Source organism: Eulemur rufifrons, chromosome 9 (genome assembly GCF_041146395.1).
Source record: "Eulemur rufifrons isolate Redbay chromosome 9, OSU_ERuf_1, whole genome shotgun sequence".
NCBI classification, from domain to species: domain Eukaryota; kingdom Metazoa; phylum Chordata; class Mammalia; order Primates; family Lemuridae; genus Eulemur; species Eulemur rufifrons.
This window is the reverse complement of record NC_090991.1, coordinates 49,505,213-49,528,577: the sequence shown is the minus strand read 5'-3', so window position 1 is coordinate 49,528,577 and position 23,365 is coordinate 49,505,213. Positions and strand designations below refer to the sequence as shown.

Sequence of the window (23,365 nt, the reverse complement as noted above, 5' to 3'; positions counted from 1 at the left end):
CATTTAATAGGGGAATCTGCTGGTAGTCCGCCCCTTATAAACTTGAACAAGTGCCCTGCTTCCTACCTGTGGGGCACACATCTCGTTAGCATCTCACTGGGCCGCAGCTGGGCATTCGCAGCAGCAGGTTGGGGAAAAGATGGGCAGAGGCCTGGCCCTGGGACCCCGCCTGCTCGCTGGACAGAAGCATCCAGATGTAGACACTAAGAGGAAGCTCTGCCTGCCTGGAAGATCTGGGGCCTGAAAGGAAAGACCCCAGGCAGGGCGTGGTGCAGCTGTCTTTACCGTCAGAAACCAGCCAAGAGTAATGTGGGGTCCTGAGGCAGGTGGCGCAGGACAGCAGCGGGATCCAGGATCAGACCACAGTCAGCTTCCAGAAGGTCTGCACACAGCAGGACTCCGACCCTGGGCGATGGCTCAGGAACAGAGACAGGAGACACGAGCGAGCAAGATGAGGCTGCCATCCTAGGAGAGCTCAGGGTCGGGCCGGAAGCACACCAGCAGCAGAGCTGGTCTCAGGGACTCGTTCAACCTTAGGCAAAAGGCAGATGTCCTGTGTGCAGAACAGCAAAGAGGAGAGTTGAGTCTCATGTTATAGGACAAGAAACCCCTTAGCGTATCTTGTGTTAAGTCAAGATTGGTCCCAGGGACACGGCTGAGCCTGCAGGTGGGGTCGAGAGGTCCAGCTGTGGGTAGATCTGATGCAGAGGTTGAAAATCTGTCTATTTTGAAATCAGATTTCAAAATCCTTCCCTAATCCTTGCTGACCACCTTGTACCCGTGTGCTGCATGGGAAACTAAGCAAAAAGTATGAGGGGCCTGGTGCAACCCCGGGATGAAGACTGGGCCCTGCGGTGTCCGTGAGATGAATCCTCTTGGGCTCGTTGCACTGGAAGTGAAGTCCAAGTCACCCTCGCCCTCGCTCGCTAGGCTCTACGGCACAGGACTTCCTCAGGTTTCTCGAGCACACGGGGACCTCGCCCATCTACGGGCCTTCGTTCTTGCTCCTCCCTCTGCATGGAAAGTTCTTTTTCGCTCGTGCTCACTCTCTAAACCACTCTTCCCCCGTTAAGGCTCCAGAGCTCAGTTTCAGTGTCACTTTCTTCAAAGAGTCCGTCTCCAACCACTCTTCCTAACCTAGGTCCTCCCCTGGACTTCCCCATCAGCTCCGCAAGGCTGCACCTCTCGTAGCATCGGGGCGCAGTTCAAGATGCAGAGCTGTCTGCCCGCTCAGTTTTCCACTGGCTCATCTGTCGTCTGTCTGCTCCCAAGCTTCATGAGAGCCTGAGCCCTGCCTGTGTCGCTCACTGCCGTGCCCTCGGCACCCAGCATGGGCCGTGGCATGTAGGGAGTGCTCAGTAAGTTTTTGTCGACTCAGTAAAGGAATATGTATTCAGTGGAGTTGAATCAATGATCGTTCTGTTCAGCACCATTTCTATCCCATGCTTGACCCATTCTGAATTGGTGCAGCTAGAATCAGAGGCTGCTGAAAGTTTTGCAGGATGCTAGCCACGTGGTCCGTGGGGGTCCTGAGACAAGCTCATGTCCCTGGGCAAATTCGGGCCATTGGAGACCCAGACTGAGTGCCAACAAACTGCAGAGCAGAATGCTTTCTCTCCTGTCTCCTCTCTCTGAGGGAGTGCCCCTTCCCCCCAAGCTCTCCGATGCTACCCTGTCCCCTTCTGCAGACAGTGCAGAATGACCCCCTGTCAAGGACTCCATCTGTGAGCTTTGATGCAGGTGGGAGACTCACCAAAGTGGCAGTCGTGGAGCTGGATGGTAGTGTTTTCTGTGAAAGGCCATCCGCCAAGGCAACCCGCTCCATGTCTAGGGAAGGAGTTTGGGGACAGCATTAGCGTTTCAGTCCCTTGATCTGGGGAGTCTCTTGACATTCCCCCAGGGTTTACATAGCTTTCTAGGGTCTGGAAGAAAGCACTAAGCGCTCTCTTTGGTCACTGTGGGTACCAGCTGGGCAGCCTGCCCAAACCCGGGATGGTGGCTGCGTCAGCGTCCCTGGTCCAGAGAAAGGTCTTCTATCCTGGCTGGTTGGATCATTAGCATTTGCTGCTCTCTTTTATGATGTGCTACTTAGCTTGTAAATTGTCTACCTGTCTCACTAGCCTGGGCCAAGCCCCCAGGCCACAGCTGGACACTTGTGCCATTGACTTTACCGGGATACGGTGCCATAAATGTCCTGCTGACCTCTGGCACAGTGAGCAGCCCAGATGCTTCCGGGGGAGGGGAGGGGGAGGGGGAAGGTGGTCACTGGGACCCAGCCTCTGACTCATGAGCTGTCGAGGGAGCCTGACAAACCCACTTTCCGAGGGAGCCTACGGATAGTCATAAGCTTTTAACAGGCCTGGGGAAATGACCCTGTGGCTGCCTGGGGGCCGAAACAAGCACAGAAAACCTCTCTGTGAGTCATTGCAAATATTTACCCTCAAAAGTTTGATTGCAAAATCTTCTTAGCGCTTGGATGGCACTGCCCCTGGGACTTAAAGGGCCCCTCTGCCAGCAGCAGTCAGATGGGTAGTGTTGAAAAGGGTCAAGCAGGGGGACTCCCCACTTTCAAAAGCAGCCTGGGAAGAGCTCCGGGCTGCCAGGCCTCCCAGAGGAGTCCTGGGTTTGGGCTTCTCTAGGAAAACGCAAGTGATGGAGTCCCCGGGACTCTGGGCTCTCTCCGGGGACCTGTCCTCTAGGAGCACATCTGACTCCAAGCTGCACTTTGGGTGCCTGGTTCTGCCTTTAGCTAAACAGTTTTCTACCAGATCAAACCTTTGTCTCTCAGTAGGAGCTTTTGTGGGTCAAGTGCTGGGTGTCGAATCCCCTGCAGACCTTGACACTGTCAAAATCAGCCTCAGGGGGAGGGGACAGAGCAGCAAAACCAAGGCAGATCATGACATTGGATTACAGTCCTTCTTTCTTCCATGTGCCAGCAGGTATATACTTCATCCATCCATCTGTCCATCCTTCCTCCTTTCCTTCCATAGAGGATCTACTGAGAACTAGCCACGTGGGAGCAGTTGCTTGTGGCAACTTAGAATGTAGGGGCACCCAGAAGGTTCTACATGAAGGAGCACCTTCCTCAGAAGCCACTGATCACTTGGCCGCGTGACAGAGTCTCACTTGGAGGGTCCCAGCACCCACACCTTCCTAGACTGCCCTTTTTTAATAGAACAAGAATGGAAATTGTTAGATTGTCAAGACTCTGTGGGCAGCAGTTCTTCTCACAGGTGCTGGTTTGCGACAGAGGATGAGAAAGAGGAGCAAGTGGACAGTTTTCTTCTGTTTTGGCTTGTTGACATTTTGGGGTTTTGTTTGTTTTTTAATGAAGTAGGTGCCTCAGGATAATGCTATAGGTCTTAGATTATTAGGATCAGAGAAGATTTGAACTTTTCCCCTGCAGTTGAGGTTGACTCATAAGTCAAGCAGTTATGTAAATAACAGGGCTGATGGGAAGATAATAGAGGCTCCATGTGAACGTGCAGCTTCCTTCAGGGTGGAATCACCTGGACGATTACGGGTGAAGAGCTGAGTGAGCCACAGCCACAGTCACCTGGAAAGGAAGCTTCCCTCAGACGTAGTGGGGCTCTTAGCGAAAAGCCACCACGAAAAGCTTTTCAGGGGTCAGTGGGTTTCTCATAGTCCAGCCGGGAAGAAGTTCAGAACCACGTTGATAAGCCTGTCCTGCGTGCAAATGGTCTCAGCCACTGGATTACTTGAGTTGATCTTTGGACAATACGGGGTTGGCTGCATGGCTGAAAATTTGTGTATAACTCTGGACTCCTTAGAAGCTTCCCTGATAGTCTGCTGTTGACTGGAAGCCTTACCAATAACATAGACAGTCAGTTGACACATATTTTGTATGTCTTGTATACTGTATTCTTAGAACAAAGTAAACCAGAGAAAAGAAAATGTTATTAAGAAAATCATAAGGAAGAGAAAATATATTTATTATTAAATGGAAGTGGATCATCATAAAGGTCTTCATTCTTGTCATCTTTATGTTGAGTGGGCTGAGGAGGAGGAGGAAGAGGAAGAGGAGGGGTTGGTCTTGCTGTCTCAGGGTTGGCAGACAGAAAATGCATATATAAGCAGACTCAGGCAGTTCAACCCATGTTGTTCAGGAATCAACTGTGGTAGTTTTGGTGTGTGGAAATGTCAGCAGGAAAAAATGGTCCTTTCTCCCGTGTGGCTAGATGTCCCCAGCTGTGATGGGGAGAACAGGAGGAGCGAAGAGATGAGGAGTGACAGAATCCGTGACTTCTCTCTGTCCCCCGACACCCTCTTCTGGTCTCTCTCACCTGGACTAATGCCATCATGGCCACTCCTGCCTCCCTCCGACCCTCTGTCCACACCAGCCACAGGGAATGCTTAGAAAGCTGGTTCCGGTCACGTGGCTACGCACCCCCAGCCTCCAGCTGCTCCTAAGACAGGCTCCAAATCCTTAACTCAGGACTCAGCAATTCGGCTCCTCAGTGTAGACCCAGCGTCACCGAAAACAGGTGTTCCCACAACAACTTGTGCACAAGTGCTCATGACAGCATTGTTCACAATAGCCAAAAGGTAGAAACAGCCCAAATTCCATCAGGGGGTGAATGAAGAAACAAAATGTGGAGTGCCCACGTAAGGGAATATTGTTCAGCCATAAAAAGGAACAAATTGTTGATACACAACGCAATGTGGATGAACTTTGAAAACACGCTGTGTGGAAGAAGCCAGACACAAAAGGCCACATGCTGTGCAGTTTTGTTTTTGAGCTATCCAGAGTGGGCAAATCCAGAGAGACAGAATCAGATTCACGGTTGCCATGTGAGGCTTCCGGACCCTTCACTCCTGTGATACTTTGGCCGTATCTATTAAGAATAAGGACATTTTGATAGAAAACGAGGCGGGGGTGGGGGGTGGGGGAGACATGAAGATACAATTCACAAAAAAAGATATAAAAATGGTCCTCTACCATATGAGGAAAATGTTGCAACTCCCTCTTCATTATAAAAATGCTAATTAAAAACAACCCATCAGATGGGCAAAATGTAAAAATATGACAATATACTCTGTAATGAGGCTGTGGAGAAACCGGCTCTCTCAAGCCTTGCTGGTGGGAATGCAAATTGGTACAAGCTTTCTGGAAGGAAATTGGGCAACATCTAATGAAAGTACGTAAGCATTTCCCTTTTGATCTAGCAATCTCACTCTTAAGAATCTACCCTAAAGATACAACTCCAAGAATATGAAAAGACTTATAGGCACAAGATTATTCATTGCAACATTGTTTGTAATCGCAAAATATTGGAAGCAAACTACATGCTTATATATGGGAGAGTGGTTGAATAAACTGTGGTATATCCACACAGTGGGGTGGTAGATAACTGTAAAAAATACTGGGACGATAACTGAACTGATTACGAGTGATTTCCAGGACATGCTGTTAAATGAAAAAAGCAAAGTACAAAAGAGTATCTATAGTGTGCTACTATTCATGTAAAAAAGAAGGAGACATAAGAAAGTACACATATGCCTGCTCACTCGCACAAAAGAGACAGCAAGAATAAACCAGAAACCGAGATGCGTTACCTACAGAGGGTACGTGGGAAGGGGCAGGATGGAGTAGGAACGGGCTGGAAGTGACACTCGCTCCCCCTTCTTGTATAACTCTAACTCTTGCTTATAAAAATGTTCACATACCCCCAAATCAATAACTAAGATAAACCAAAACGTAGGGGAGCCCCGAAATGGAATCCAAACAGTAACAAAGGAAACTAACCGTGTTACAAATGAATCACACAACCACATCGATAACTTTGGAAAAACAGTCTTGACTGGATCCCACAAGGCTCAAGGCAAAGAGGAACAGAGTGCAAACGCTGTACGACAGCTAGAACTCTGTTTCTCACAGGAGTTCTGTTACACGTGGTGTGTAAACTGCGGCTGAGCAAATAGGTAGATGTATCGTAGATAAGGAGAATCGGGTTTCTCAGCATTGGTGAAAGAAGACACAGATAGAGAAAGAGGGACGCCTAGAGCAGAGGTGCATAAACTTTCTGTTAAGGGCCAGATAGTAAATGTTTTCAGCTTTGCAGGCCATAAAGTCTTTGTGGCAACTGCTCAACTCTGCTGTTGAACGAAAGCAGCCGTAGACACCTCGAATGGGTATAACTGTGTTCAATAAAACTTACCTGCAGAAGCAGGCAGCGGGCCTTAGCTTCCTGACTTTTAGCTTAGAATGAATCTTGTGATGTTGGATTGGAATCAGAGGTGTGCATATGAAATTATGATTTTGTGTTTGGGTTTTGTTTTGAATTGATATATGTGTATATTGTGAAATGATTACCGCAATTAAATTAGTTAACATCCACCACCTCACATAGTTACCGTGTGTGTGTGTGTGTGTGTGTGTGTGTGTATAGTGAGAACATGTAAGATCTACTCTCTTAGCAAATTTCGAATATATAACACAGTATTGTGTTCTGTAGTCCCTATGCTGTATGTTAGATTCCCAGAGCTTATTCATCTTGTAAAAGTTTGTACACTTTGACCAATATCTTCCCGTTTCCCCCACCTCCCAGGCCCTGGAAACCACCATTCTGTTCTCTGTTTCAATGCATTCAGCTCTTTTAGATTCTACATATAAGTGAGATCATGTGGTATTTGTTTTATGATTTTTTTTTTTGAGACAGAGTCTCACTTTGTTGCCTGGGCTAGAGTGCCGTGGCGTCAGCCTAGCTCACAGCAACCTCAAACTCCTGGGCTCAAGCAATCCTCCTGCCTCAGCCTTCCGAGTACCTGGGACTACAGGCATGTGCCACCATGTCTGGCTAATTTTTCTATATATATATCTTTTAGCCGTCCATATAATTTCTTTCTATTTTTAGTAGAGACGGGGTCTCGCTCTTGCTCAGGCTGGTCTCGAATTCCTAACCTTGAGCGATCCTCCCACCTCGGCCTCCCAGAGTGCTAGGATTACAGGCGTGAACCACCGCATCCAGCCTGTCTTATGATTTTTGACCTACATACACTATAAATACAGAAATAAATATAGCTGTTTGCATCTGTGTGGTTTAGCACTGTCAACCTGAAAAAGACATCAGAGAGAAATATCTCCTAATATAAAGAATTTATTCAGGAGTAAGCAAAGAGGATCCTAATCTGGGATACACAGGAATGGCAAGCCAGATGCACCCAAACAGGGGAGGGAAGAGGAAGCTTTTATTGGCAGAAAGAAGCATTAATACTATAGCAAACAGAGATCTTTTACACTGTCTGTGGCAGTGGAGCGTTGGTGATACATGGCTTCAGAGTATGAACTATCGCTAATAATCGCAGGCCGCCCCTCCTGAACCAAGATCACAGCAGGATCCACTCTCACTGTGCACCGTTTCTGCAGGGGTGTGGTGGGCAGTTTGGACACTCGCGTGAAGCCCTTGAGCTCTGGAGTCAACAGACCTGAGCTGGAATTTCAGCTATGCTACTTACTGGCTGATGAGCTGGGAAAGATACCTACACCTCCGTAAGCCCTAGTTTCTTCATCTGTAATGTGGGTTCACACTTCCTGCATAGGATAATTGCCAGAGAAAAAGGAGAGGGATGCACGTCCGGTGCTTAGCACTGGGCCTGGCACAGGGCAGGGGCTTAGTCAGTGGCTCTGGGGCTCCTGCTGTGGTTGCTGCCGGCCAGGTGCCTCTGCAGTCCACACCTAGCATTTCTGGAAGAAGTGGCTCTGATGAGGGCGGTTGCTTTGCCACCATCCTCATGGCTTGGTAGCATGTGCAAAGCGGCAGGCACCGAACCTCCCATCTGACAATTATCCCCACTCACACCACTGGCCTTGGCTTCTCGGCCACGTACCCTGAGCTGTCCATTTTGGGACGCCCAGAAAACACAGTCATTTCCCACCAGCAAAACTCTGAGTCCCCAGCTAGCTAGAAAACAAGTCCAAAAACACACAGCACAAGGAAGGAAAAGATTTCTTTTGTCAGCTTTCTTCCCAGCGTCTCTCCTGGTTTTCTCAGGTCCTGCCTGCTGCACTCACGGTCAGTGTGCTTTGTGCAGTAGGCTTCAGGGTGGGGAGCAGTGGCCTCACCTCGGAGAGTTTTCTCAGGCTTGTAGAGGTGCTGTTGTCTGAGCATGGGGATTCAGGGCTGGGCTTTGGGGCCTTTAACTTCCTGCGTCTTGCGCCTACCTTGTCACCTGTACCCTTCAGGGAGGTCTGCAAAATGACACCCTGACCCCAAGGTACCCATCCACCTTCATCCTCCCCTTGCGAGCACGCCCTGCTGTTCAGGGGACAGAGATTCCCTGTTGCCGCCTTAACATGCTCCACACTGTCCTCGCCTGCGAGCCCACAGCGTCACTGGCCGTGAAGGTACTTCCGTGCATGCCTCTCCCCGTCTCTGCACTGCGGAGCTTAGGATCAATGCACCTGAAACTCTTCTCATTTGCAAAGGAATAATCATTCCCGTTTGTTTTGGGAGCCCAGGCAGGTTGTCAAACAAGGAGACTACATACTGGCCAGGCAGCTCCCTCCTTCCTGCCACGGAGGGGAGGGAGGTTCTAACCACATGCAAATGGCCAGAGGTTTCTCAGGCAGGCACTGTAGCTCCGCATGGTGCTGTCCGTGTTAGGCAAGCAGCTCAATCACTCTCCCTGGAGGAGGAGGAGGAGGGGGAGGAGGAGGAAGAGCAGCAGCAGCAGGTGGTGTTCAGCTTTGAGCTCGGGCCCCATGCCCCAAGGATAAGCGAAGGTATAGATCGGTCTAAACAAGGGAATAGGGAGGAAAAATCCCTTTCTGTAAGTTTTGCATTGGCCAGGAGCCAGGCAGAGAGAGCAAAGGGACAGAGACCACAGTCAAAGGCTATTGAGAGCGCGTGTTATTCAGCGGCAAAGCATTCAGCTTCTAAGATCGTGCCCAGAAGATTGTTTTGCGGCTGGAAAAGAAAGGAGCCTTTCAACCTCTCTCCTGCGGCCTGTGCTGCAGTTTTGCTGAGCAGCCGTTCTGGAGTTTCCTCTTGGAGCGATTGGTTTATGCTGTCCAGATGTGCACAATGTGATGGTTTTGTTTTTGGGCTTTCCAGATGTGCACAGACAGGAAAATGAGCTTTGGCAAAGGTGGAGGCCTGTCTCGGCAGCCCCTGGAATCCGGAGAACCCACAATGCCGTCGTTGTGCCGGAATCACAAAGCTCAGGATCTGGAAAAGAGCTTACAGGTCGCCCAACTTAACCTCCTTGTTTCACAGCTGAAGACAGCATGGCCCAGAGAGTTGTGACCCGCTCCCCCCCGCCACTGACCGATGATCTGCAGCTGGGAGCGGACATCAGCCCTGCGTCTGTACACGTGTCTGTTCCAGCGCTGCGTGCACCTGGCACTTGTCTGTGTGCTTGGGACGGGTTGATGCACAGAGGTTCTTCGCTTGTTCTGGTGCCAGGGCGGGCGTGGGAGAAAGAATGAATAATAAACGTAAAAAATGAACACATTCTGCAGTAGGTTAGAAGGTAGTAAATGCTATCAAAAAGAAAGGAAGGAAAGAGAAAAGGGAAAATAGACTAGGTTTTGGATAAGGGTAAGGATAGATTTCATTGAGAAGGTGACTGTATTAATTCTATATTGCTATCTAACAAAATACCTCAAAACTTGGTGGCTTAAATCTGCAAACATTATCTTATATTTTGGGGACTTAGGAATTTGAGAGTGGCTTTGCTGAGTGCTCCTGGCTAAGGTCTCCTGTGAGGTTGCAGTCAAGAGGTCAGCTGGGGCTGCAGTCACATGGAGGCTTGGCTGGGGCTGAGGGATCCGCTTTGAAGATGGCGCACTCCCGCAGCTGTTGGCAGGAGGCCTGAGCTCCTCCCCACGTGGGCAGCTCCACACAGCTGCTTGAGTGCTCTCACAGCATGGCGACTGGCTTCCCCCAGAGCTAGTGGTCGAGAGAGAGAGGCCACAATACCTTTTATGATCTGGCCTTGGAAGAGGTGAACAAGTGAGCCACAGATATCTGAGAAGGAGTTTTTCCGTGAAAATGCCCTAAGGTAGGAGCAACCAGGCATTTTGGGGGAAGAGCATGGAGACCAGATGGATGGAGTAGAGGGAGCTAGGGGAAGAGCAATAGAAGAAGAGGTGAGAGGGAGAATGGAGGGCAGGAACACGGAGGCCATTGCAGGCCAGGAGAAGAAGCGGGCCCTGCCTCTGAGTGACATGGGGAGCCACAGCAGTGTCTTGAGCAGAGGAGCAGCATAATCAGACATAGCAGATGTGCAGAGAACAGACTTCACAGGACAAGGGCAGGTGCAAGGAGACAGGTTAGAAGGCTGCTACCATAACCTAGGAAAGGTGTGTTGGAGGCTCCTACCTGGGAATAGCAATGGAAGAGTGGAGAAGTGGCTGGGTTCTGGACAGATCTTGAAGGTAGCGCCCTCGGTATTCCCTGGCAGATTGCGTGTGAGGTGTGGTAGAGTAGCCAAGGACAACACCAAGGTTTATGGTCTTCTCGTCCCCAAAGCTGCCACTTGTCACTTTCCCTGTCGGCCTTCTGTGCTCTCGTGCGAAGCGGTGAGGTGCGGAAGAGGCTTGGAACTCAGCGTGTTTCCCTCACTGCGTGCTCTGTGCTCTGTTCTTAGTTTATCCTTCACCCCCTGTGGACCCCAGTTACTACGTCTATGAGATGGAAAATGGCCTGTACCTCCTACGGGAAAGAAAGAACAAATGTTTATAAAGGCAGTTAAAGCTCCTTAGAAGAAAGTGCCAAAGTGCTGGAAACATTTTTAGTGGTATGCAGTGGTATTTTGAGTGCTGGAGGATTAAGTGTTTCTGCTGCACCCCCTCCCCTAAAACGTGGGTGCTGCAGATGCAGAGGCTGAAGCTCTCGGAGAAACTGCAGTGAGCAGGGTTGCTCCACTCGGAGGGACGGACTTGGGCATCTAGGAAATGCCTCCTACAGAGGTCCAAGAGGGTCCTCTTCTGGGCCTTGCACTGCTGCCTAAACTGTTTATATTCCAAAACAGACACAACTAAGCTATGCTTTAGAAGTGACTATAGTGTCCTCCTTGAAGGAGGACAGTGGGAAGGAGCCCAGGTTTGGGGGGTCCTGGGATGCTGGCCGAGTCTCGTTTCTAGATCTGGGTGTGGGTTTCATGGGTTTGTCCAGCTTCTGAAAATTCATCATGCAGATCCCTTATGTGCCCTGTTCTGCACGGTATTCAACTCCAGTAAGATCTTCTTAAAAAGGCAATGGGAAGTTATTCTTTTCCCAAAGGTATTCCTCCCACCCAGGAACTGAAATACTATCCTTAGAGAGTCCCGTGTTTCTGCTCAAAGGCATTGTTTTTAATATTCCAAACACCTTTAAGGAGAATTAACTCCTCATGGTCAATGGCCTGTCGTGTCAATTAGTAGATAAGAAAGTATGGCTTATTTTTGCCTGTTTGGGGACTTTATGTAAATAGAACCATACAGCATTTAGTACCCTATGTCTAATTTCTTTCGCTCAAAATTTTGTCCGTGAGACCCCTGCAGACTGTTGCACGTGGGTGTAGACCTTTCGTTCTCATTGCCGTACAGTGTCCCATTGTGTGAAGGGAACACGATTTATTTATTCACTCTGTTGTGGGTGGGCTTTGCATGGTTTCTACCTTGGAGCTATTATCAATAGCCCTGCCTTGAATGACAGCACTCCTAGGATGTGTCTTTCCATGGCTGCATAGGCACGTTGCTCTTAGGTGTGTCCCCTCACCACACCGCATGAGGCAGCCTCATACCTGGCCAATGCACAGGGTGGGTGCGCTTTGCCGGGAGGGGAAGGTCCCCAGGGCGTCCCTCCAGGAGTCGGAGATCCCACAGGTCTCTGGGAGGCTTCCCTATGCTTCTGCTAGGAGAGGTGCTCTGGTGACCTGAATCACCCGCAGCCATCACCCAGCCTTGTGGCCTGACTTCCTGGGGCTTTTCCCCACCCCCTGGGAGGAGGGCAGCAGACTTTAGGGGAATGGATGGGTCATCTCATCTTTCCAGCCTGCCCCACTAAGGCTCCCAGGCTGCACCGAGGGGCGGGGGAAGATCCCTTGCGTGCTAAGCCAGCTCTGCCGAGCAGGTAGGGCCGGGCAGCCCTGCAGGGAGCACCCAGCCCCTTCCCACCTGCAGGCTCATCACACACCTCGACAGGCTGCCCGAATGGGAAGCCGGTGATGTCATCTGCAGGCCTGAACAATCAGGCCTTTCACCGTAGGACGATAACAATCAAAACAGTATGTAAGGGCCTGCCACGCAAGAACACACATGCTCATCGCACATGGGAGGACTGAAAGCCGGGGTGAGGCGGGGCTTGTCAGGAATATGCCGCTCTCCTTTCATACTCAGCCGCCCAGAGAATGTAGCCTGGAGAGCAGGGCTGCAGGTTGCCGTCGGCTCACTTGCCAATTCTCAGAGAATTCCGCGACTCTCTCCACCACCTCTCCTGAGAGCGCCTCACCTCCAACCCCAGGACTAAACCCCAGTCCGCGGTTGGCGCTCAAGCAGGCGTGTCCCACCGCACAACTCCAGGTGGCGCCATGCACAGAGCACGCAAGATGAAAGGTGTCCTTGGAATTGGGCAACACCAAGGTTGGAGAGCAACTACGGCTTTGGCTTAAGGGAGCCGAGGCCTAGTGGTTCGCAAGCGTGTTGACATTCAGCCCCAGGAAGCTGTTCTGCCACGGCTAAGCTCCCTAGAAGACTCAACTCCCCTGAGCCTAGAAATTCTCAGATGAGATGCGTGAGATCAGATGTTTTCTGCGCTCAGTCTGAGCAGTGTCTGCTGTTTAGATGTTTGCTGAGGAAGCAAGCTCACCTGAACCGTTGCTTACCCGTGGTCAGTGGGTCTCAACCAGGGGCAGTTTTGCCCCCCAGGGGGACATTTGGCCATGTCTAGAGACAATTTGGTTGTCACAGTTGAGAGGTTGCTACTGGTAACATCCTACAATGCACTGACCAGGCCCCTGCAACAAAGACTTGGTGTCTTGAAATGTCAGTAGTGGTGACATTGAGAAACCCCACTGTGGATGAGCTGTTCCAGCTCCATCAAACCCTGGAGGTCTCTGGTTCACATCTCCCCCCATCTGGCCTGCTGTCCTACTCAGCCAGAACCTCAGCTCACTAGCTGAGTGGGCCTAAGGCAGTGCCTGCTCCCCTCTGGGCATTTGGGCCCGAGGAACCATCCCTCTATGATTATATGTTGATGGGCCCAGAAAACCTGAAGCATAAACAGTAGCAGTTAAGAGGTCCCACTCTGTCACTTCCCAGCTGGGCAGCCCTGGGGACCGGTTACTTAACTCCTTGTGCATCAGTTTCCTCATCTGTAAAATGGGAATGATAATGATAGAAAATGCTCCGTGAGGTGGTTGAGGGAGCAAAGCGTGTTGCGACGTGTCAGATGCTCACAGCCACGCCTGGCGCTGAGTGACATGCAGTCCGTGGCAGCGACGGTTATCGTCATTTTCCTTCTAGCCCGAGGACCTCAGGCTGCCTGTGACGGGCGTGGTAGCACAAAACGTGGGCTGGTTTCAGCCGCAGGTTGCTGCAGCGGGGTCTGCAGTGCCGTGCGCGGCTCCTGGCACATGCTCTGTGCTGCTGCCAACACCTGGAAGCTTCTCCCATGCTCAAGGCCTGAGACGTTCTTAAGTCAAAAGCGTGAGTGGAGACGGCTACTAAATGAATGTCAAGGGAACCCACCCCCCACCCTCCCGGCCGCTCGCTGGGCACGGGGGTCTGCCCCCCGAACATGGGGTGGGGGCCCCTGGGTGGAACCTCATACTTTTGGCCTTGGGAAGGCATCTGGGGTGGGGCTGGGTTGTTTAATGCTCAGATTGTCCCTAAAAAAGCCCACAGACTCAGGTGGGAAAGATTCACGGAGGACAGATGACTAAGAGAGAGAGGCGTGGGCTCCAATGCATTCTTTGGTTTTGTTTGTATATTGGCTTTGACTTGGGGAAGGGGAGAGAAAGGAAGACCCGGCTCATTCTGCCAGATCATCTGTCTTTGCTTACTCTGTTCCTTCTTCCTGTAGGAAATGCATTTCCCTATCTAAAATTGTCCACATCCTCCAACGTCCATCGTGAAAGTCACTTTTTTAATGAAGGTTTCCTGGGGCGTCTTTCTCTGCCAGAATCACCTTCCCTCTACACTCTGGCTTCTCTTATGGTCTTTGGCAAGTTCCTCGCTGGGCTGTAGTGATTTGCAGGCAGGGCCTTTTGCCCTCTGTGACATTGCAAGCTCCTTGAAGGCAGGGCTCTCCCTGACATCTTCATATATGGCGTGAGCTCGCTCGTACATGCGCCGAGAGCTTGGTGGATGATTCTGGAGTGACTCCTGGGGAGAGGCTCCCAGCTGGCCAAGTTCTATTGCAGGGCATGGCTCTGCCCAGGAGGGCACAAAAGTGAGAAAGCTGAGAAGCACCATTGGACAAGAGATCGGCATGAGGCTGGGAGGTCACCAGGCGGAGGGGAATAGGAGCCCGAGTGCCAGTCTCAGCGCTGCCTCGTTCAGGAGCCTCGGGCAACTTTAACAGCAGCTGCCATTTAAGGGAGCACCCGCTCAGGCTCTGAGCTGGGACCAGCACTTCACAGTGATCATTTCCCATCTGCACAGGAGCCCTGCAAGTGGGGCAGTTGTACACCCACTTTACAGATACAGCAGAGGCTGAGTGTCTTGTAGCTCACCCTGGGTCAGCCTGGTGCACGTGGGGTCCCCCCGAGATGTGTTTGGTACTGCGTGTCACATGGCCTCCAGTGGTACTAAGCCAGGCCACCTCCAACGGCCCTGACTTTTAACTGGGGCAGGGGTGGGGGGTACCGAGCGGGAGGAGGATGCAGGAGGTGAGCAATTAATCACAATCTTCAGGCCGGGGCCCAGGCCTTGGCATTTGGCAAAGCTCCTGGAGGCGGGAACGTGCAGTCAGGTTTGAGAGCTGTGTATTCAAGTCACATTCGGAGCGGATGCCAGTGGTAGAGAGGAGTAGAGGGCGTGGGGGGACTGGGCCCTTCCACTGGGTCACCCCTACATGGTCGACATCTAACGGGTACACAACATGCAGCAGGGTGAGGGAACATGGATGGCCTGTGCCAGGGCTGCACATACAGTGTGTATGCGCATGTATATGTGTGTGTGCTTATGTGTGTGTGTGCATGCATGTATATGCGTGTGTGTGTTGGGGAAAGCCAAATTAAGAAGGCTCGTGCATGAAGGTGGGAAAGGCAGAGAAGTTGTGGTCCCAGCCCTTGCTGTCAGGCAAGGAGCACGGGAGGGACCCTGTGATCACCCAGCGAGGCGATGCCCTGCTCAGAGGGCCTGGCAGGACCAGAGGGTGAGGCACCTGGTTGGGCTGGAAGGCCCGTGCCGGAGCCGGGCAGGGCAGAGGCAACGAGGCTTGCCAGGGGTGGAAGAATGGGGTTTCTGTGCTGCTTATCAGGATGGTGGCTCCCGGGCAGGATGTGGAGGAGGCTCCCACCGCCCGCCTGGCGGATGGCTGTCGTGGGTGCTGCGTCATGGCAAGGACTTTGGACAGGGAGCTCCACCCTGACTTGCTGTGACACTGGGCTGGAGATTGCATGGTTACACTTGGGGTAAGTCATGCACCTGCCCGTGAATGTGGGGTCAGGGGATGGTGGTGGACTGAGAGCCAGCCCACCCCAGACAAGACCTTGGCCTTCCTCATGGGAACAAACCTTGGACTCGGGGCTTTGCAAAGGGTCAAGAAAGCTGGTTATATTCACTCGACCATTTTGGGAGCTGCAAGGGAGACTGAAAGAGCTTCCAGGGAACGGGCCCAACCACCAGGGTCTGTCTGAGAAGTCAGGGCAGGGGCTCAGGAAATGTCGGCAAGGAGTTGTCCTTAAGGTTAGCTTCTTCAACGGAGATATATTTCAGCTGCTTCCTGCTCCTGGGGTGGGCGCCCAGGCTCAGCTTGGACATGAAACTGGTAGAGAAGCTGCTAGAACAAGTTGTATTTCTGCCCACGGCCGGTTGGAACATGCTTGTCAGGGTCCTACGACTTGAGCAGAGCTCAACAGTACCTTCCAAAGCTACATTTGGATTCCTAGACCCGGGGCCCAGGAGGCAAGAAGAAGTGAGCTTATTAACTCTGATCCCACAGCCAATCACCCTCCCTGGCAGAGCAACAGAGGAGGGGAGCCCTAGGGCTTTCGAGGTGACAAAAGGAACTCCTGACCCTTTATCCTGCCCTGGAGACTGGCTGGGGAACGATGGGCAGGAAGAATGAGACAGCCAAGCAGGGCCCACCACCACGTACACACATGCATTTAAAATGCAAGGGACCAGAACAATACTTTTTTTTCCTAAAAATCTCTGGCCAGATTTCTGTTTTGATCCTGTCTGATTTCTCCCCACCCTCCTTCCCTGCTGTTGGATGGGACAGATTGGGACTTACTGGAAGCCCCGGGGTGGGGACACCCTTGGCCTGAGGAGTTGGGAGCCATGAGACTCGATGATGCTTGTGTGTGTGAGTTGGGGGGATAAAGGCAAACACAGGGTGCCGTGCCAGCTCTCAATCAAAATGGAGATTAGAGATTAAACGCTGGGATTATCCTTGCTGTTCTTTGCTGGAGGCTGAAGCACAGGGCCCTGGGTAGGGCCCGAGGGTACCATCAAGGCCGTGAGTGTGCCCCAGTCCTGGGAGCCGTGGGCGGGTGGGCAGGAGGCACAGGGTGGGCCCCGCTGCTGTCTCCAGCACCCCTTTGCCTCTGTCCAAGCCGATGGGCAGATTCCTACTGGCAGCAAGGTACTCGGACTCGAGCCAGTTGAGCTGAAAGCCAGGTGCCTGCAGAGTCTCCCTTTTCTTTCTGTACTACCCACAACTCCCTCAGGCCACATCCCAGTGTCACTTGCCAAATGACACCCTCTTCTCATGCCCTTGAGATCTCCGTTGATCAGACAGGCCTTCGTGGAGGGGCTGCTCCTTGGACCTGCCCGGCCAAGGTAGACTCTGGCCTGGGAGACACTCTAGGATGGTCTTGCTGTGGCATCTAGGTGGCCCCGGTTTCCCTCTGATCACGCGTCTGCCTCCTCTGCAAGCTGACATTCGGCCGGCTTGCAGGAGTTAGTGGCACACGCAACGAGGGTTCTTCACGTATGTGCATGCACGTCTCCCTTGCTAAATCATAAGCCCCCTGAGGCCAGGCACCGGCCGTGGTTTGCGTTTGTGCCCCTCTCATTCTGCTCTCCCTCCCTTTGCACCTGGTCTGTGTGCAGAGCAGGATCTCAGGGACAGCACCGACCGGCACAGCCCCTCGGGGACTTGCAGAGGCTGGAGGTGAGGGGACCACAGTGAGCACCACCGGGGCCCAAAGCAGTGCAGTGACGGTGCCAGACGTACCCAGAGAGTCCACATGAAGCTGAGCCCAGAGCCAGATCTGGGTCTCAGTTGGCGTCTGCACCTGCACTGCCTTCTCCCATTTCTGAAGTTACTTCTGGATACAATACGATAAGAGAATAGAAACCAAAACGCACTGAGCACCTCGCGTGTGCTGGGAACGTCATAGGCACGACTGGGTCACTGGGTCACTCCGCAATCCTCTGTGGTCAATGGTGCTATTCCCGAGTTGCATAGAAGAAGCAGAGGTGTAGAAAGTGAGATGTAGAAACTGCAAAGTTACGCAGCCAAGTGGCAGAACTCAGCCACCCTGACAGCCAGACAGCGTGTTCTCTGCTGTGCCGAAGCACCGTGAGGATAGAGTGACAGGATGACGGGTGGAGGACCTGTGTCCCTCCCTCCTGCAACCCGAGCTCTCCATGACACGTGTGCCCCTACCTTCCTCCTGTCTCAGGCCACTCCTGGCTCCCTGGCCCCAAAGCAGAGCCTGGGGCCTCGGCCAGGGGCTCCCGTTGCGTGGGACACGGTTCCAGGCAGCAGCCTTCATGTGCCTTCTTGGTCTTTCAGGAACTTGGCCATTGGAATTGGAATCCAGAATTTCCCCGAGGGCCTGGCGGTCAGTCTCCCCTTGAGAGGGGCGGGCTTCTCCCCCTGGAGAGCCTTCTGGTGAGTGCTGCGGCTCCGCGCCAGCTGCCCGGGGCCGGGCCGTGTCGCCAAAGCGCTCAGAGCGTCCCTGTGCAGGCTTCTTTCTACGAGAACGACCTCTTCTGACCTGGAAGCAAATCTGGAGCTTCTGGTAAAACACCAACAACCCAGGCAAACCTACACCTCTAAGGCTCGGGGCTCTCATCTCCTGACCTGCGGCCTCTACCGGAACAGGTCTGAACGGCTGGTTTCCTATTTCAGAACCCCGCTGTGGACAGCCACGGCCACCAGTGCCAGGTTCTCACGCCCAGTAGGGAGAACCGAGGCAGACCTTATGTCCGCTCCAGATGTCAGATGCCTTAACTTACACTGACGTTCCCGCTGCCTGTCCCCAGGAGACATTATAGTCACTCCTCTCCTAACTCCGTGGGAGTGAAGACGGGACCATGTGGACAGCATCTGGGGTGATGATGACCTTTGCCCTCAAACCCAGTATTTCATCTTCCCCGAAGGGCTTTCTAGTGTGTCCCTTAATTGTATCCTTTCAACGTCAACCCTGAGCCTCGGAACACTTCTTTGTTAAAACAATCGCTGCTCTAGAATGCGTGGTAAGAGCATTTAAAAAGAAGTGCTAATAACAAGTTTTAAATGCCTTCCATTTTATAGAGCCTTAAAATTTACAAGTTCCTGCACATGAATTATGTCATTTCCACCCTCTGTTATCTCTTTCTCCATTGTTGGAGTCTATGGAATAGGGCACTTGGGCGTGGCCGGAGCAAGGTGACCTTAGAGATGTTTTTAAAGTGTGAAAACCACGACTGTCATTTCGTGCAGTTGGGACACCAGGGCAGATGAGGGGAAGGGGTGGCGCATCCGTGGTCGGCATCCAGACCCTGAGATGGAACTGTTTTTTCTCCCCACTCCAGTCCGGGCTTGACATCAAACCCACTTTTTCCTGAGGCTACAAAGCCCAGGCCAGGAATCGTACAAACCAAAGAGCTGCGGGTTCTGCTGGCCGGAGCATAAAAGCCTGGGGCCAGGAAGCAGTGGCCCCCTTCGGGGATTCTGCAGCACAGACAGTGTCTCCTGCATGCCCCCTGTCTGCTCCCGGCCAGGGAAAAGCAGCAGGAGGTGAAATCCACAGTCCCCACAAGTTGCCCTCCTTACCTTCCTGCCGTGTAGGGGAGCCGGGCAGGCAGACATCTCCCACCCCATTTTACAGATGGAGGGACTGAGGCTCAGAGGTGGTCTAGCTTGCCCACACCCACTGCGAGGGATAGCGAGAGAGGTGCCCCAACTCCAGTGGGCCCAACTCGTTAGTGGAGGTAAATGAGTGCAGCCCCTTCAAAACCGGTATATACAGTTGCACCCTGAACCCCCAAACGTGCCAGGTACAACTGGCCTTGGGAAATGCCCATACTGTTCCTAACCAGTGTCCTGTCACTCAAAAGACGATGCAGGCATCCACCTGCAGGTGGGTAACGTGTGGTACAGCCTCGAGATGGAACGTTACCATCCGTGGAAAGGAATGAGGTACTGATCCATGCTACGACGCGCCACACCTTGCAAACATGATGCTAGTGATTAAGCCAGTCAAAAAGGCCCACACGCTACATGATTCCATTTATATGAAATATCCAGAAGAGGCAAATCCATAAAGAAACAAAAGTAGATTAGTGGTTGCCAGCGGCTGGGGGGAGGGAGAAATGGGCGTGGCTGCTAATGTGCATGGGGTTTCTTTGTGGGGTGTTGAAAATGTTCTGGAATTAGATCGTGGGGATGGTTGCACAACCTTGTGAATATACTAAAAACCGCCGACCGGTATACACTGAATGGGCGTGTCATACGGTATGTGAATTATGTCTCAATAATGCGGTTTTTTTTTTAAAGACCATGTAGAAAACTTAAAGCTCTAAAGATAATCAGGGATGGGGGGGGGGCTCTTCTGTAACTGTTTCCTAGGGAGTTGGGGAAGGAGAAGGAGGTGGTTAGAAAACAGTGACATGCTTTTGCAGTGTTGTGCCCAGATATGATGTGGAGTGGCATGCATCCGTGTTCTAGGGTTGAATCAACAGTCTGGGCACATGCAGTGTCTGCCTGACTCCCCGTGCAGTGGGATGTGTCTCTCTTCTCTCCTTAGGTATGGGCAGCTGAGTGGCATGGTGGAGCCCCTAGCGGGGGTCTTTGGTGCCTTTGCCGTGGTGCTGGCCGAGCCCATCCTGCCCTACGCACTGGCCTTTGCTGCTGGCGCCATGATCTACGTGGTCATGGACGACATCATCCCCGAAGCCCAGATCAGGTGGGAGAGCTCCCCCTCCCCGCCTGTGCCCGTCCTGGTCCCGGCCCAGGCCCCAGCCTTGGGACCTGCTTTTTCCTCATTTGCTCTTAGTTCCTTATTCCCACACCTTCCTGCCCCTTCCCAAGACCACGGCCACCCCCTCCTCAACTGTGCTCTCTGAAACTAATGGAGGGGCAAAGAGCAAGAGACAGGGATATTAGCCGGTGGCATACACACCTGCCTTTTGTCCTTCTCGTGAAGCAGACTATCATTTTTGTATATTGTCTCTTTCTTTAGATTTTTCTGGGACTGGAATAAGAGGAGAGATGAGCTCTAAAATGTCAGCCCAAGAGATATATACACGTTCTCATTGTCTACCTGTAGGCCAGGTGTTGGGGGGTGGGGCTTGCTCCATTTCATTTTGGTTTTTATAGCAGAATAATTTTGAGGCTCAGATAAAATAATAAAGTCATATTAGATAATATCTTCAAGAAATAGTCAGCATTCTTTATTATCGAAGCATGGGCTCCAGAGCCATGATAGGTGACCTTGGGCAGGTTGCGTAACCTGTAAAATTATGCCTCAGTTTCCCCACCAGTAAAATTAGGGTAATAATGATACTGACCTCATGAGGTTGTTGTTTGGGATTACATGGGTTATTCAGTTTGCCTGACATATAGTGAGTCCCAATACATGTTACCATGATTAATAGTAGTGCATTTTCTGTTAGACGTTGCAGAGGATGCTTTCAGCCTAGACCATGTCAGGAGGCATTAAGGTCTTTCTTTCCTTCCTCCCCTTCCCTCCCAGTGGTAACGGGAAACTGGCGTCCTGGGCCTCCATCCTGGGATTCGTGGTGATGATGTCACTGGACGTCGGCCTGGGCTAGGGCTGAGATGCTTCGGCCCCTGGAAAGACAGCACGAGGAGGCAGATGTGGTTGGCTTCTATGGGACCACAAGCCTCTTCCTTTACAATAAAACATTTTTCCTTTCTCTCCTCATCTCATTATCCTGATCAACTCTGATTATACTATGACAATTTTTACTTTGCTTTCAAGGGAGATACTGCTTTTCTTTGAATTTCAAGGTGTCGTGGAATTACACATTTTTGTTTTGGCCACTAAATGGAATCTTTTTTCAGTGGGATTATCAAGAACCTAAAGATCAGGGAAATCTCTGCTTTGGAACCTTCAGTCTCCCTCACTGGACTCGTTGGCAACTCCTCACCTGCTGAAGCAGCTACCAAGAGAAGTCTCCCAAGCCCTTTGGCCAGGGGACTCTGAGCCGAATGGCCAGCGCGTCCCTCATCTGCCCATCCTGTCCCTTCCCTACTGATCCTCTACCCACCCAGAACACCAGAACCGAACATCAAGAACATGGCAACCCACTTTCCAAGGCCAAGCCAGCCCAAAGAGGAATACACCTTCCTCTCCCTCCCCCAAAGGGAGGTACTGCCTGGGAGGGGGACACGGACAAAGGGGAGGAAATCGGCTAGTCTTTTTTTTTTTTTTTTCCTTCTTAAGGCAAAGATTGACATTATTAAACTTAAGGGAATTCAACCAACTGTGAACACACAGGGAGCCCTGTGAAAAGCCAGCAGAGTGTGGCTTTGATAGGAGGCGTCCTCTGCTCTCAGTGGATTCCAAGAGCAAAGTGTTTGTCATGGTTTCCAAATCCCCTAGGCATTTATTTTGATAAGCTTACAGCCCTCATTTTTCTAAGAGATGTGGGAACACCAGCAAAAACTGCTAGAGCTCAAACTCTTCATGTGCTCATGGAGGGAGCCACTTAAGTTAACTTAAGCGAATGAAAGACATTTGGAATCTGCAATGGATCTCCTTCCCTGTTGACCATTTGGTAACGTGTAACCTGGCCAAGAACCCTTGAGCTGCAACAGGCTTTGCTGGAGTCTAGGCTTAGGGTGGAAAAGGAAGAAGGGTAGAAAAAGAAACAATATTTTTACATTCCCCTTTAAGGTAAATTTTAGCCAAGCTGTCATCCTGAAATGACCCTAAAAAATGACTTGAACCAGACTAGAAGCCACCCTCCTTCTTAGTACACATAGCTTTTCTTCCAGTTGGGGAAATGTGACCTGTTTCCTTCAGACACAGCTAAGGCCAGCCGTCCTCATGGGTCAAAGGAGCACCTGGGACTTTGCTGAGCTCTGCTGAGAAGCCAGGCAGCCCCAGAGCCAGGTGTTCGGGCGTCATGTGGTCAGTGCCTGCTCTCCGAGTTTACATGTTCAGTTGCTTCCAAGGGTGAACCTCCTGCTCTGTGAATGCTCCAGGACCCCAAAGGCCAACGCTGGGCGGGGTCTATGTATGTTCTTCCGAAAGCACTGATGATCAAAATTGAAGACACATTCAGAGGTTTGATTGGTCGAGATTGACTGGTTTGGTGGTTGGTGTATGTGTATGTTCTAATTTTTATGTCTTTATATGTAGTTCCACATAATGCAGATTGTGCTTTCTGATGGACAAGACCTCATAACTGTGATGAATATCAATAAAGGGGATTTTGTTGTGGATGACTAGTGTTACATTCAGTCCTTCTCAAAGCCGCTTCCTTCCAGGGATGATAACATAAGAGCTAACTGAAGTTGGAACTAACATCTCCCCCACCCAACACCAGGGGAGGCAAAGGAGAAAGCTCGGATGAGAAGGGCTAGTCAGATTCGTGGTTGCAAGCAACAGCGTCCAACTGCAGCTTACTTAAACAGGAAAGGAGACGAATGGAAGGCGATTAGGGAATGCACAGGATCTTTAGGAGAATCAAGTTTGAAAATGGGTTGGATCCAACAAATCCAGGGGTCTGGGACCATGGCCCAGTCGTACCTGGAAAGCTGCCTGGTTTAGGTGCCACGGCCCCCAGTGCTGGCCCTTCGATACTGGACACCTCTCCTGGAAGCCCTCGGTGCCACCACCACCGCCACGAGCACAGACTTTAAGCTGATCCTGTTCTTTGTGTCCTGGTCCCACATGCAAATTCTAGACAGAAACACCCAGCTGCCAGAGCTCAGATCCTGTGTCCATGAACTAGCTGGTCCTATCCCTACCGAGACTCACATAATAGCGATTTTCCAGATTTGGGAAT

At 51.5% G+C, this 23,365-nt stretch overlaps 1 protein-coding gene across 1 annotated transcript in view; it reads left to right on the top strand.

Annotated features, from left to right (window-relative positions):
* SLC39A11 (solute carrier family 39 member 11) overlaps positions 1–22,882 on the top strand; it is a 308,764-nt gene extending 285,882 nt beyond the window's left edge. The window contains exons 8-10 of the mRNA XM_069481668.1: positions 17,916–18,014; positions 20,134–20,292; positions 21,082–22,882. Coding sequence (XP_069337769.1) covers positions 17,916–18,014; positions 20,134–20,292; positions 21,082–21,160 — 337 coding nt within the window. The 3' untranslated portion in view covers positions 21,161–22,882. The remainder of the gene's footprint in view (positions 1–17,915; positions 18,015–20,133; positions 20,293–21,081) is intronic.
* Positions 22,883–23,365: the final 483 nt, after the last annotated feature.